At 42.5% G+C, this 15,805-nt stretch overlaps 1 protein-coding gene across 5 annotated transcripts in view; it reads right to left on the minus strand.

Moving 5' to 3' along the window:
* LOC147892651 (Tetratricopeptide repeat (TPR)-like superfamily protein) overlaps positions 1-15,805 on the minus strand; it is a 173,031-nt gene that overhangs the window by 4,579 nt on the left and 152,647 nt on the right. For all 5 annotated transcript variants that reach the window (XM_087387653.1, XM_087387650.1, XM_087387651.1 and 2 more), the window contains 4 exons: positions 14,633-14,821; positions 14,168-14,395; positions 10,364-10,510; positions 10,074-10,262 (listed from right to left, as the gene is read on the minus strand). In XM_087387653.1, coding sequence (XP_087243779.1) covers positions 10,074-10,262; positions 10,364-10,510; positions 14,168-14,395; positions 14,633-14,821 — 753 coding nt within the window. The remainder of the gene's footprint in view (positions 1-10,073; positions 10,263-10,363; positions 10,511-14,167; positions 14,396-14,632; positions 14,822-15,805) is intronic.

The raw sequence follows: 15,805 nt of genomic DNA on the forward strand, positions 1-15,805 counted from the left end.
AAGCTGCCTTCATTGGTTGCTCCTCTTCGAAAGTTCTCTCAGCAAGCAGTCATCATTTTCTTCCCTGGAAAGTTACCTTCAGCAAATGATGTGGCCCAGTGGGTTCAGGCATTGTTGGGAGGCTGCTTTGTTGAAGGAGTATACTTTGCTTCCAGAGGTTTTTATGAAGTGCATTTTTTGGATGACTCATATCGTCAGCAGATATTGGAGATGTCGCCTCTATTCTATGGCAGACAAATGGTGCATGTCATGCCATGGTCGCCTAACAAGGATTACCACAGCCTCATTCGACATCATTGCCCCGTATGGGTTGAGGTAGTGGATTTTCCGGACTATATGAGGGCTGAGTTACCAAGTTTGGCAGCTACTTTGGGGCAAGTTGTATGCCCACCCCGTCCTTTGGGTAATCGCAATCGCTTTTGCGTTCTTTGGGATACAGATCACCCTACCCCTCCTTCTATTGCGGTAGAAGTGGAGGATGTTCCCCTAGGTGAAAAATATTTTGATTTGAAATGGGGAGTCTTTACAGGTGCTTGTTTCACATGCCATAAGTTTGGCCACTTAGCCTCACAGTGTCCTGCAGTCCTGCATCAGCTCCCACCTACAGCTATTGCTCCAGAAAATACTCCCCCCCCACCTTATGGCCCGGGGCCTAAGGCTATGCCTACCAAACTGGGTGATGTGCCATCTAAATCTGTCCCTTCCAAAGAAAATGTGGTTCAGGTTTCAGCCAAGCAAAAGGATAAGGGTAAGGGCAAAATTTCAGAATCTCATGCCTCCCCCCAGGGTGCCTGGCAGCAACCCAAAAAGGTATTCACTCTCAAACCACGTCCGTTACAATCTCGCCATTGGGATGCTTCAACTTCTATCCCTGGTCAGACCTCTACCCCTGCTGAGAGCCTCACTTCCCAACTGTGGGTCGATGTGTTAAAAAAGGGCATCCCCGTATGCGACAATGATGAGGATCGTAGAGCTAATGATCTAGGAGGCCAGGTGGATGTTGATGTCATGGCTGAGGCCTGACAGCTTATACTTTACTCTGCTTTTGGTTTGACTGTACATATCTTCTATGTCTACTTCAATTACTTGCATCACATACAATGTTCAGGGTCTTTGCAATGTCAATAAGTGGAGACTTTTCTGGCATTATGTACATAGAATGCATCCCGATGTGATCTCTTTACAGGAACACAATCAACACTTCTTGGCTGGTCAGCAAGGCCACTATGCTGGTTATGATATTTTTTATGCCGGTACAATGCATTTTTCGGGGGTCTGCATGCTGGTAAAACATGATATGCAGCCCACGGTTGCTTACAATGACCCTCAGGGTCGATGGATGGTGATCAGGTGCACCTGGCAGGCTGATCTCTATGAAATAGCATCTGTTTATGCCTCACAAACTTCTGCGACTAGAGCTCAAATGTGGGTCTCCCTTAAACAATATCCATGGCTGTCCAATGCTTTTTTGTGTGGAGACTTTAACAACTCACCTGCCACTCAAGATAATACCATTCATCGTTCTCACATGATCCCCACTGAGCTTCGACATTGGGAAGATATGCTTTCATCCCTGCATGCAGAAGATCTATGGCTCTCAACAAGGGACAGAGATATGGGTTATACATGTCATCACAATGCCTTTACTCATTACTGGGCTCGACTTGACAGATGGTATTTGCTGCATGCTCAGCAGTATGCTGATTTCACATGTACACTATGGGTTGATCATTCCCTCTTGCTATCTGATCATTTTCCAGTATGCTTAACATTATCTATAGCACGTCTGACAGATGATATGCCTTTTTTTGGTCGTCGACTGCTCCATGTTAACAGTGCTTATTTGCTTCATCAGCAATTTCAGAACATGGTGAGAGTGGCTGTCCGTCCCCTCCTCTCACATGCTCAGGAGGATATGGATTTTGCTTGGGTCAGTCTTGCTCATCGCTTGCAGGCTGTTATTCAAGATTATGGACGGAGCTACATGGGTAACCTCAGGCTCAAGCTGAAATGGGCTCAATCTCACAAGACAGCTTACCTCTTCTGAACAAGATTCTTGTGCTTATGCGGTTCACATCATTCACCAAAATCATCTTCGCAAATTAAAGAAGTGGCAAATCCGAGCTCGCATGAAACCCCTTTTGGATAAGGGCTGCTCCTCCAAGGCCTTTTTTAAAAGTCTCCATGCGGATAGGCGAAAGGAGGATATTTGCAGGATCAAGAAAGATGATGGCACCTGGACCACTTCCAAATCACAATTGGAAATGCAATGTTCTAGTCATTTCCAGCATCTCCTTTCTCTTCAGCCTGATCATTTGATACAAGTGAATGCAGCTAGGTCTCTATTTCTTATGCATGTCCAGCCCATATTGTCTTGGGAACAGGCTCATGCATTGGAGCAGCCTTTTATGCTTAGTGAACTGGATGATGCTTTGAGTCATCTACGTAAAAGCAGCTCTCCTGGTTGGGATGGATTGACTGTCGAATTTTTCCGTGCATTTTGGGGTGATCTCAAGAACACTCTTCTTCTAATGATCAATCATGCTTGGGCAGAACAATCTCTTCCTCCATCCTGGAAACATGGCCTAGTCAAATTGATTCCCAAAAAAAGGTTGTGTGCCTACATCTCTCATGCCTGTTATTTACAAACTCATCGCTAAAATGATTGTCCTCAGGGTTCGCTTCCTTTTGCAAGAAGGACTTCATCCTAGGCAGTATGGGTTTGTCCCCAGAAGGCAGATCACTGACAATATCTCCAATGCTTTGCTTGCGATTGAGTATGCCAAATATTCTAAACAAGATGTTCTCATTCTGCAAGTAGACATTGCGAAAGCATTTGATACTGTCCATGGGGATTTTATTTCTCAAACTATGCATAAAATGGGATTTAGCCCTCGCCTCGTTCATATTATCTACTGGCTCTATTCTCATGCCACGGCGCAGTGCCTGCTTGGTGGTGGATTGTCAAGAACCTGGACTATGACCCGCTCAGTGAGACAGGGTTGCCCTCTTAGTTCCTTGCTGTATGCCATTGCTACCCATCCGTTACTGTTGCATAAGGACTATCTTGTAGACATAGGACAGCTTCATGGCTTGCAAATTCCAGGGGCACAGTCTTTTCTTGCACAGGCATATGCTGATGATTCCTACTTTATGCCCAGGAATTCTCAAAGTGACCTTTCTCATTTGATGCATGCACTGAATGACTTTGGTATAGCTGCTGGACTGCATATCAATTTTCAGAAATCAAAACTTCTAGCTTTGAAAGAAGCTGATTGGCATGCACTTCTCTGGCTAGGCCACATTATCTCTTCCCATACTATTGTGAGGCATCTAGGCTACCCCATGGGCTGGAATATTACCCCACAACACCAGCTCAAATGGGTGCTTCAAAAGATCAACAAGAAGCTGGAATACTGGCATTTGTCCACTTGGCCTCTACATGTTCGACTTCGAATAGTACAGTCCATCATTATGGCATATGTGCAATTCTATTTGCCTCTTCTTCCCTGGTCTTTTAAGCAGTTGGCTTCCTATATGTCACAGGCTATGGAGATATTTTGGAAAAGCAAATCTCATAAAAAGGCTTTGCGGCTACTACCAATGCAGTCTATTTGTTCACCCAAGACTCATGGGGGGCTGAATATTCTCAATCTCCAGGTTCATATGTTGGCAAGAAAGAGCACTATGATTGCTGATTTTTTTCAGCAAAAACAGCCATGGGCTATTATGTTAGCAGCCATGTGTGGAAACATGACGTCCCATGCATATGGGCATTGGATTACAGTTCACTGGGAAGCAGTCATGACCACATTTCAGGGGAAAATTCCTGGTTGCCCTGTTTCTACTGCTTTTATTCATGATTGGAAGAGAATTCTCTCATATGCTAAATGGACAGGTGCTTCCTCTCATCATGGTAATTCTTTTCGCTTGGAAAGCATCCATTGGAGCAAGGTGTTTGAATCGCCTCTCGCTTTACAGGCACCTATTAAAGCATACAATCTCATGAAGTTGGGCATAAGATTTGTTGGGGATGTTGTGGATCAACAAGGATGTATGCTTTCATTTCCACAAGCTTGCAGGACATTCTCCTTGGGTCTGCATCATAGGTCCATTTGGACAATACTTTCAACTATGTTGCAGCCATTTATTCCGGTTCCTCCACTGTTTGCACAGGATAGATTACTGGACTGGAATTTGACTTCCTTACCTCCTGCTACCCATACGCTTTCAATGCATAATCTGACCTCCTCGAAGGTCTACAGATTTCTTCTTCCACCGCCATGGATTGACAAGCATGCCAACACTCTGTGGAACTTGGATAGGCCTTTATCTTGGTGGCAATCACGACTCATGAAAATCTGGAAAGCCAAATTGCCATTAAAACAAAGGCTTTTCTTTTGGAGATGTATAGTGGGAGCTTTTTCCATTGGGGTGAAATTGGCAGCATGCCGCATTGCTTCCCCTTCCTGCCCCCGTTGCTCTCATCACCGCGAGACAGTTCCTCACCTATTATGGTCTTGCCCACACTCTCGCATATTGATTACTCATGTTTCCCATTTGCTGCGGCTTCGGTTTCCCTCTATCAGATTTGGGAAACTCTTCTGGATGTTTGGATGCCTCTCATCTCAAATGTCTCCATTCCTCCTCTTCTTTCACTGGACTCGCTTTTGGGTACTATGGACCATTTGGACACAGAGACTGCATTCCAGGATGGGTCAACAGTTTCCTCAGGCATATATTTTCTTCAAAATGTCCCTCAAGCAATCCTTACATGATAGTTTTGCTGCAAGGGACTTGGATGCTACTAGCCTTGAAGTGTTCTCTCACTGTTTTTGAGTTCTTCCATTGGGCTCTCCTTTGGAGTCTAATGTCATGTACATTGATTTTATGTTAATATAGTAATCTGCTTTCACAAACAAAAAAAAGTGTGTGAATCATTGGCTGATTGGAGACCCATTACTCTATAAAATCATCACCAAAATGGTGATTGATCATATTAAAGGATACTTGCATGATGGTTTACATCCTGCACAATATGGTTTTGTTCCACGCAGGCATATCACTGATAATATCGCAAATGCTTATGTTGAAATTGAGTATGCCAAATACACGGAGCAAGATGTTCTTTTACTGCAAGTTGATATTGCCAAGGCTTTTGATACTGTTCAATGGGACTTCATCTCTCAGACAATGCATGCTTTGGGATTTGGGCAGAAATTGCACCATATCATATATTGGCTTTGTAATGACAGTCAAGCTGCTTGCATTCTTTATGGGGATATCTTTGAAGCACGACTCTTTGTTGCTCGATGCGTCAAGGCTATCCACTTAGTGCGCTCCTGTATGCTATAGCCACGCACCCCATGCTTCAGTATATGGATCATCTCATAGCTACGGATAAGCTATATGGGTTGGAAATTCATGATAGTAAACCATTGCTTGCTCAAGCTTATGCAGATGATTCTTTTTTCACTCCCCACAATACAGAGCAGGATCTTTCAGAGCTAATACAAGCTCTTTCTTTATATGGTTTAGCTTTTGGGCTTCATGTAAATTTTCAGAAATCAAAATTGTTGCCTTTGCATTCCAAGGAATGGCACTCTCTTTTATGGCCTGGAGAAATCATCCCACCTACTCAATTGGTTCGTCATCTTGGCTATCCTTTGAGTTGGACACTTTCTCCTCGTCAACAATTTGATTGGATTCTTGCAACTCTCAAGAAAAAGCTGGAGCACTGGAAATTGGCAACTTGGCCTCTGCATGTTCGTCTTCGAATTGTGCAATCTATTCTGATGGCGTATATTCAATTCTACTTGCCTCTTATTAAGTTCAGCAAGGCTGATCTTGCCTCTTTTATGTCAGAGGTGCTGGAAATCTTCTGGTGTTCTCGCCATGGCAAAAAAAGCATGCATTTGCTTCCGGTACAGCAGCTTTGTTCTCCAAAGATGCATGGAGATCTTAATATTCTTAATATCCATCTGCACATTCTTGCTCATAAGGGGAAACTCATGCGGCAGTTTTTGCAAGGTTCTCAACCATGGGCTGCCATGATTCGTCATTTACTCTTGCATGTTGAATCTCCAACTTTTGGTCATTGGCAGCTTTCCCAGTGGGAGTTTCTTTTTGGTTCTGTGACATGAAAAATCCCCGGCTGTCCTTCGGTTTCCCATTTGTTAATGCATTGGAAACATATCCTTTCTCACTTGGATTGGTATGGCAGTGATTCCTTGCCGGGCAACTCTTTCAGAGCTGAAAGTATACATTGGTCTAGAGTGTTCGCCCTTCCTTTGGCTTTGCAGAAGCCTCGACGTTCGTATTTCTTGAGTCTCAAGGGGATTCGTTTTGTTCAGGATGTTGTTGATGATGCTGGAATTTCCCTTACTTTTCCTTTGGCTGCTGCCAAATTTGGCCCTGGAATGCATTATCCTCCACTTTGGCATAAGATTACTTTGATGCTCCAACCTTTCTAGCCGGTTCCTCCATTGCATCTACAGGATCGTCTTCAAGACTGGACACTTTCTTCTGTGGGCTTTTCATACCGTCCTCTGCAGTTTGCACATATTACTGTCTCTTCTCTTTATAAAGTTCTACTTCCTCCGCCATTTATCTCACAAAAGGCAAATCAGCTTTGGCATCTTAATAGCCCTATCAAATGGTGGCGGAAACGTTTGAGACAGATTTGGCATTCTAAGATTCCTCTCCATCAGCAAGTTTTCTTGTGGAGAGCTTTGTTGGGTGTTCTTCCTCATGCACAGCTCTTGGCACCACGACATATTGCTTCCTCTATTTGTCGCAGATGTCTGGCTCCGAGAGAGATTGTGCCTCATCTCTTTTGGCATTGTCCTTCCTCTCGTGCTTTCTTAGACTTCCTTGGGCAGATTTTGAGAGCTCAGTTTCCTCATATTGCTTTTGGCAAGTTCTTCTGGCTTTTTGGTGTACATCCACCTAGACAGGAGTTTGATTTCTTTTTTGTTTGGGTTCAGTACTGGGCACTCTAGACTCTCTGAAAGGATCGTAATCATAGGGTCTTTGGTGATCCTGTTTTTTCCACTTTCTCTTTCTTCAGACACTCTTTGTAGCAATCGCTTTTTGATTGCTTGCAATCTCCTGTCTTTGATCATGATGTATATTTGTCCTACAGTGAGATTTTCTCTTGATGTATTATAGCTCTCCCTTTCTGCGATAGCTTTTTTTTGTAATATAATGACTCAAAGATTCCACACACAAAAAAAAAAGTGTGTGGCTTGATGTTAGGATTGGAGGTGCGCCTCATTTATTCTGGCATTGCCCGTCTTTTCAACAATTTTTGGATTCTCTTCAACAAAGGCTACGAGCGAGATTCCCGACTCTTCTCTTTGGGAAATTTTTCTGGCTCTTTCGTTTTCATCCACAACGACCGAGTCCCATCTTTTCTTTGTTTGGGCTCGTTATTGGGCACTTTGGACTTTATGGACAGACCGCAATTGTAAAGTCTTTGGTGATCCCAATTTTTCTTTATTTGCTTTCTTTAAGCGTTCTCTGCAGCAATCTTTCTTTGATTGATAGAGATCTTTAGTAGTTGTATTTTCTAGCGCCTCTTTCCTGAGGTGACTATTCTTGTAATATAATCAATCAAAGCTTTCACTAAAAAAAATGTGTGTGTGTGTGTGTGTGTGTGAGAGAGAGAGAGAGAGAGAGAGAGAGAGAGAGAGAGAATGCTTAATAGCTTTACCTTCATACTAGGTCCAACGCCTTCACCCTCGGCTTAAACACCATGCGTTCTAGTATTCCCAAATCCCAAGGTAAGCAAATATTTTACCAAGCATAACAGTCCCATAGGCTTCTCTTTGCCGCGAGAGCTGTAATTCTCTTCTCCCCACCCCTCCTCTGCCCGGCCCCCCTCTCCCGCCCGTCTTTCCAATCATAGTCAAGCTCTTCAATGAGGCTGTTTGCAAAGGCTTTCCCACTTCTTGGACCATTAAAAATACCATCATTCTAATCCACAAGGAAAGGAATCCCATGGACTTAGGTCATTACCAGACCATCGTGGTGGGCAAGGTATATCACTCAATACTTGAGATATCAATAACAAATTAGTGATATGCTGAGCGTGTAGGCATGTGAGCAACTGGTCAAGCAAGGTTTCAAATGGGATCACTCCACACTAGATCACGTCGTCAACCTCTAAGCTCTCATAAAGGATGGTAGCCACCAGAAGCAGAGAGTATATTGTCGCTTCGCCGACCTCTAGAAGCCCCTTGACTCCGTAGCCACATGTGGATGCCACTTTGTAAAGGCAATTGGTGGGCAGCTTGATTTATCTTATGACCACTATGGCTGATATTTCATATGCAGTAGGTTGTGTCAATCAGTGCATGGCACATCATAAGGGCAGCTATTGCCGGGCAGCCAAAAAAATCCTTGGGTACATCAAAGGTACTACAACCTTGATTTTTCATGGGTAGTCTCTATTTGTGAAAATAATTGGGCTGGTAGCAAAGACAAAAAGGTCTGCTACATGCTACACCTTTTCGCTCAGCACTGCCAGTATATTTCATGGGCAAGTAAGAAGCATTGCTCTTTCTTCCACTGAGACTGAGTATAGGGCAGCAAATGCGACCATATGTAGAGCAATATATCTTCAAAGGCTACTTGGTGACCTTGGCACAGACAGAAGGGTACAGTCCCCTTGGTTGCAACAATCAATCATGCATTGCTTTGTCCAGGAACCCTAAGGATCATTCTAGGACTAAGCACATTGATGTTAAAAATCATTTCATCATCAAAAAAGGAAAATCAGCAATCCCAATGATTAGGACAATACAGCAGACATATTGACCAAGTCTTTACCAAAGGAGAAAATTTTCCTATGCAAGCACCTTGGTATACACGATAACTTGTTTCTTCAGAGGGGGATTGGTGATGCATAGTGACGATCTCTTGCATTAGGGCGGGAATTGTTGGGCTATGCCCACCATGGATTGGATAATGCCCGGATAATGCCCTCATAGGTTGTAATATCAAGTCTTCACTCGTTTGACATGTGTAACCAGTGTATAGGATCCGAGATAATTTGTGGAGTTCAAATCTTGAATCTGACCCTGTTCAAGGGAGTATAGGATCGCTCATAGGTTGACGCAGTAATTATTTTCACACCATACATGTATTATGCCACGTGTAGCTGTAGCACTTAAATCTAGATCTAGGAATTAGTGTTTCTATGAAATCCAAATTTCCTTTGTACTAAAATTGTGTGCAATTCATTTCATCCTTCTCATGCTTCCTCCAGTATTGTGTGTTCTCTCAACTTTCACAAACTTCACACTTCAGACATTGAAGTAGATCTCTGGATATCCTAGCTGAAGTTGAAGTCTCCTTTCTCTCAAGCAAAAGCTCTCATTCTGAAGCAAAGATCACCAATGTCGATCGCTTGGCTCTGATACTATGTAAGTTAACCAATAGAGGGTTCCGTTTGAGCAACTAACAACCAATAAAGGTGGTGGCGATATGCAAGGCCTCCTAGAGGTCCCTATGGTCCTGTGCACCTGTCTCTCCTATGCTTGAGTTGAGTTCCTGCTGACTTAGACCTCATGACCTGAAAAAAGCAGTGGGCATCCTATCCCCCTGCTGAATCCAATGAGCGCAATAGGAGTGCAAGGGTGAAATAAATTTATTTCATTGTTCCATACAAGATCATCCTTGGATATGAATAAAATTGATGCAATAGTGGAACTGACAGCCCAGCTGGAACGAATGCGGGTGACAATTGGTTATGGATGCGACCTTATGATGCAATGACAATGAGCAAGGCACATTTAGCAAATGAGCATTCACAACTTGCGCTCATAGCCTGGGCCATGCTTCATGAGATCTTGTCTATTTCCCCTTATGAACTTCATGAGAACACTCTGGTTTCCTAGCTGTTAGGCTTCCGAGTCCCACATATGGTTTACAGGTTAGTAGAACTACCACAGACAAGTATTTTGAAGAAATGAGCAAAGATAGGCATAACAAGTCAGAATCTAGATACTGAAAAACATGAACTTTATAGAGCATAAAAATGAGCGCAAGAACCAGAGGGTAAGAGTTACCTTCATTAAGGAATTGTAAGTAGGTAAAGTTGGTTTTAATCCCTCCTCTTGCATTGCATCCAGAAACTGAAAAGCGTCCCCAATTTTTCTCCTCTCCACACATCCGTTGATCAGGATATTGTAAGTGTATGTACTGGTCTTGATACCAAGGCTACTCATTCTTTTGAAGATGTCTTTGGCTGCATTCCACTGCAAGCAGCAAAACTGTAACAATGTGACCAGCAACTAGTAGCTTCTATGGGACGTTAAAAAGTGCATAGATTAGAAGACCAAATTTAGCGTATGGTAACCTGTTTAGCTTGAATGCAAGCATTTATTGCTGTGTTGAACGTAATAGTATCCAAGATAGGAACACCGTCATCACCTGTACATCCTTCTGCAAGATGCAAACGCTGAACTACTGCATTTGTCATGCCTTCAGCACCTAATGCAACCAACTAGAAAAGAAAGGAAAAATATAGAAATAATGAGTACCTAAAATCCCTATAGGCATGCAAACAGCAACATTTTAAACTCCTTCCAAAATTTTAGTACAAGTAAATGCCTTCAACTAATAAAGATCATCTTGATCAAATGATTTAGTTGTTACAATTCTACAGGAAATACAGGAAATCATCTTGATCAAATGATTAAGGTTTTACAATTCTACAACAAGAAATCATCTTGATCAAATGATTAAGGTTTTACAATTCTACAGGAAATACTAGCAAACACCCCAAAAGGAAGCCACAAAATGGATTCTGATATTGTAGTTTTCCATTGGTGATAATCCTTAGCTTTGGTTTTCCTACCAATGAGTCTAACATGGGTTCAAAGTTACTGAACTGAAGGTAGTCATACATCAGTATTTGAAATTGTCACTGTTTGTGAGGCAATGCCTACATCCCAATGATTGTTCACTTTTGCTCAAGCCTCAGTTTTGCTCAAGCATTATTCCCAAACTGTGAAGACTACCTGAGAGCGCTAAGCACTTCACATGCCCATGTAGATCGATTCCAGCGAGTTCACAAGTCTGTAGACAATACTGTTCCACCTTTCTCTCCAGAAAAGATCTCAGAGCTTGCTCTTGTGGGATTCCCCATAGCATTCCAATTCCAATAAATTGAATAAGGCAACTTTCAAGAAAAACTCTTGGTTGTTTTGTGCCTTCATGAGCTACATTTATAATGCATAGCAAGACCTACTTGAAACTGTGTCACAGCAACTCATGATCTGTGCATAAGTTTTACTGGTTAAGCAGCTAGAGATCCAATGTCATTCCAGCGCAGGCACAACTAGAACTACACTCTTACTGGTTTATCAATGCTGTTATTAAATTGTTACTGTTACTGAGAGTTTTTCCCTGCACAAGAATGTTGTTAAAGCAATACAGCAATAATTTCCAGTTCAGTTTCAAAAAGGTTCTTTTACTGTTAAAAAATCTGAACTACATTTACCCCGCTCAATCATCCTCAGCAGCAGGATTATCACGGAGCTTATACACACTTTCCTATCTAAAAAGATGGCATTATCCTGCAATAAACAAGCATACAAATAGCCCATCTCTTCCTGACATCACACATGACGCTGATTCAAAAAGTCCCATAGGCAAGGTATGGGTTTTAAAAAGCGACCCATATGACCACTCAGGGGTCTGAACAATCAAGAGACAGGTCCTTTGCTAAATCAATTAAGGCCATCACTGTTGCCACGTCTCAAGGCTCCACATGTAACAGGTACATGGTTACCTGGCAATGCTGTTAAGCACTGCCTAGTTCAATGTTCTACTCCAGCATGGCCCTTTCAGAAGTTCGCCGCTGAGAGACTTGCCATCTAGAACTTGTTCAAATGTTTTGCTGATGATCTAATTTTGTTACTAGTTCTATCTTTCCCCTGCTTCGGTTTGAGGGCCGTGTTGAGGGGTGGCAAACCTCTACATAGGCTTTGCTAGGACGATGAGAGTAGCCAACCACATGGCACCTTGATTGCACGGAGAGCATGGAGATTTACAGGGGGAGATGTTGTCTTTGAAGGCTGTGACCTCTACTAAAGTTTCGTCTGGTTCAGTGGGCGCATCTCGTCAATTTGTTGCTGTCATCACGCCGAGATTGAGGGACCTATGTATCAGATGGCTGTGCTCTATTCCGCACTTATGAGATCGGTAGTTGTCGAGGTTGTTAGCAAAGTTTGATTCTTTGATTGTCGTTCTAAGCGTTGAAGCATGCTCTAGCTGCACGATCCTCCAACAAGCCCCATAGGATGAGAAGGATCTTATTGGTGGTAATCTTTGTTTTCGTTTGCATGCGATAATAGATTGTTAGTTGGATTTCTGGATTTCACCTATCTTGCTCTTGGGTGTATTTCGGAGTAGTTCTATGCATGTGTAGCTTTTGAAGTAATCACAACATTCATGACCTCGGATTCCATGGCTTGGCTCTCTCTTTTACAGCCTCAAACAGTTCACAGACCTGCACATGCCTCAGTGGATATTTGTTGGGAGATCTTAGCAAGCATTTTTGCATGGCCTATTTGGAGATTCAGATGCATAGAGGCACTTGATGGCTCCCAGGTCCACCCATCTCAGACTTCAGCTTGTAATGGACAGACATTGTACACACTTTGATGGCCATTTGGTTGAGCATGCAAGGGTCCTCCCGAGCAGCCTCTACAAGGAGGACAATCTTCCTCCAGAAGTGGAGAGGCTCCCCTTTTTTCTCAGAGTCAACAAAATTGAGGTGGCATTTTCAGCCCCAACCTTAGAGCTTTACTAGCTCTTTTTGATGAGCAGGTTTTTGACCCACGCAAGGTGTTTTGTTTTTCATGCTATGCATGATGTACTCTTACCATGAGCATTTGTTCTTGGGGATTTTTCTTACTTAATGGAAGTCTTTTCATTGAAATAATAATAATAATATAGACAAGCAGTTACTATAGAGGTGGATACAAGGGTCAACAAAGAGATTAAGAAACATGAGGCCAAGTGTGACAATGCACTTAAAATTTGGATCGGGGGACTACCCAATGGCTGGTACAAGGAGGAAGACTCATTTTCTGAGACCTTTGCGTAGATTAAGGCCGCAATAAACGCCAGAAGATAAAGAAGACGAACTAGATGTTATAAGCGCGTCCATCACGGTGTGACACACGCTATACTTTGTTAGCACACACGCTACAAGAATTAACATTCTTTGCTAGTCCAATCAACTGAAAGGGACAGCAGTATGGGTAGCAGAGGAGCTCACTCGAGCATGACTGAGTTGGCCAAGGTCCCAGTAGCTAGACAAGCCAGCACATGGGCAATATTTCGTGAGGGTGTGGCCCTTATGAAGGAGTTTAAATCTAAACCCTCAGTCTTTAACTGTCTTACTTTTTCACACTACAATATAGGCGCGTTAATATAGGCGCGTTATAATAACTCCAAGTCGCTTTGAGGGAGCTGCCTTGTGCCCTCCCTGAACGGATGTATTAGCTTGTTTCTTTGCTGTCCCATAGACCTGTTGGTCTCCCATAGATATTAATAGACTCTGTACTTGCTGTCTTCCTCCATAACACTTCTAAGCTCTAAGAATGTAACTCCCTCCCTCCACGTAGCCTACTCCCCTCCTGACTGCTGCCCCTCCCGCTCTTGCTGCCCACTCTCCCTCCCTGCTGCCTGAATGTTGTTTTCTTGACACACAGAAGCACGTCTCTTGGTCCTGAGTGTAAATCCTTTGGGTATTACTATTGCACCCAATCCAGCTCTCAAGCTCCCTATTTTATGTCCAGTTTATGGATGCATGTCAATACAAGGTCCTGGAGGTAAAGCATGGTTACATCCCTGACAACATGTTTTACCCTTTCTACTTCGGAAGTCTACAGGTAAAACAAGGCCCATACAATGAGGCCATAGCCGGAAGTCTACAGGCAAAACAAGGCCCATACAATGAGGCCATAGCCGGCTCTACTTCCATTATGTGGGCCTGGAATTTTATAAAAATATTAAAATTGAATGATTACAAATTGGCATGCTCTTCAACGTTTCAAGCAAATAGGATAGAGTGAGTAGAAAGAAAAACATCAAAAACATTGAGGGAATATAAACATATGAATGACAATGTGCAGGAAAAGTAGCTTACCACAGCATGAAAAGTTTGGCAATCATGTTGCATATTGACTTTTTCCATGTATAATTCAATGGCGGACAATCGTTCAGCAAGCTCTTTTTTGGACTCTTCTGTACCGCGCTCATATGGATCATTGACTCTACCAAAAGCAGAGAGCAAGTACAAGATTGTGCACCGATCTGGTTTTACTTGGGTCTCGACCATCATTGAAAAGATTCGGAGTGCCTTTATCAAATCATCCTGCCAGTTTTTTCCTTGTCAATATAAGCCTATCATTTATTTCAACAGTTGGATTGCTTACCTGAGCACTTCACTTCTTAAGTAACCAATTCACTACCCAGGAAAACATTGCACCCAGAAAATAAAAAACAGTTTATTGCATAACATGCACACTGCAAGTAGTACAAACAGCTGATAAAATACGCAACAACTGAAATAAAAAGCCAACCAATGGACTAATTCTAACACTTAGCATACCGCATCAGCACATGCCTTCAACATGACATTGAAAGAAACCTCCGAAGGTCTTGGGCTCCCTTCGTTTTTGAGCATACGTTCTAGCAGAGCTTCAGCCTTTTCCAATTCCCAATTCGCACAGAATCCCTCTAAAATTGCATTGTACGTCATGAAATCTGGTTGTAAACCCTTCCTTTCCATGCTCTCAATCTGCAAACAACAAAAGAACAGAGACAGACAAACAGTTGAAGATTTGATGTACACCTGGTGTATTGTTGCAGGCACACAGATATGCATGTACATATCATGGATCTGTGTAGACCTATACTCACTTACATTAACTATACACATGTGCATGAAAAAACATGCATGTTTCAACTTTATAGTGTATTTGTATATGCACAAAACACAGATGCAGTAATGTACGCCTATATTTATATTTTATTGTACATAGACAAGGATGCAGCATATATTCCCCCTCATGGACACTGCTTTTTTACCAAATAAAGACACATGAAACACTGGATGCACCTCGCAACCTTGTGGTAATTTCGCCTATTCTCTTTAGAATTAACCATGGCCCACAATATAGTGGTGACAACCTCACATATTGTTCTATGGCTAAGGATTTAGTGTGTGAAGGAATCTCGAGATACACTCTCTCCTTCAATTCTCTGAAAGATCTTTTCTCATCTATCTACACACGCGCACACACACTTTTTTTTTGGGGTGAAATCCAGTTGTATCACACACACACACACACCTTTGTAAGACGAGAATATATCCCATCATACAAATTCTTAGATACTATTTCCATTGACCATCCATTTCAAGATGATCCCCACTACTCATTCCCAACTTAGTCGTAAGTGTGTCGAATAGAACAGTCCAAAACTAACTAGTAAATCTCATATCCTTGTGTGATATTATGGATTTCGGCAATCCATATAGACGAGTTTCTTTTTATAAACAAGTTCGCTACTTGTGGAGCCCTTACTAACTCTCTAGTCGGACTGAAGTGAGCCATCTTGATAAAACGATCGACCACCACGAGGATAGAATCATACCCTCCTCTCTATGGCAAATCGATTATAAAGTCTGTGGAAATGCTCTCCCATCTACCTGATGGCATTTCCAATGGCTTTAAAAGGCGAGAGGCCTTCACCCATCTTGCCTTGCTTGACACAAAACATA

The sequence above is a fragment of the Dipteris shenzhenensis genome, chromosome 16 (genome assembly GCF_047967505.1).
Source record: "Dipteris shenzhenensis isolate YYH24624 ecotype China chromosome 16, Dip_SZ_1.0, whole genome shotgun sequence".
Taxonomy (NCBI): Eukaryota; Viridiplantae; Streptophyta; class Polypodiopsida; order Gleicheniales; family Dipteridaceae; genus Dipteris; species Dipteris shenzhenensis.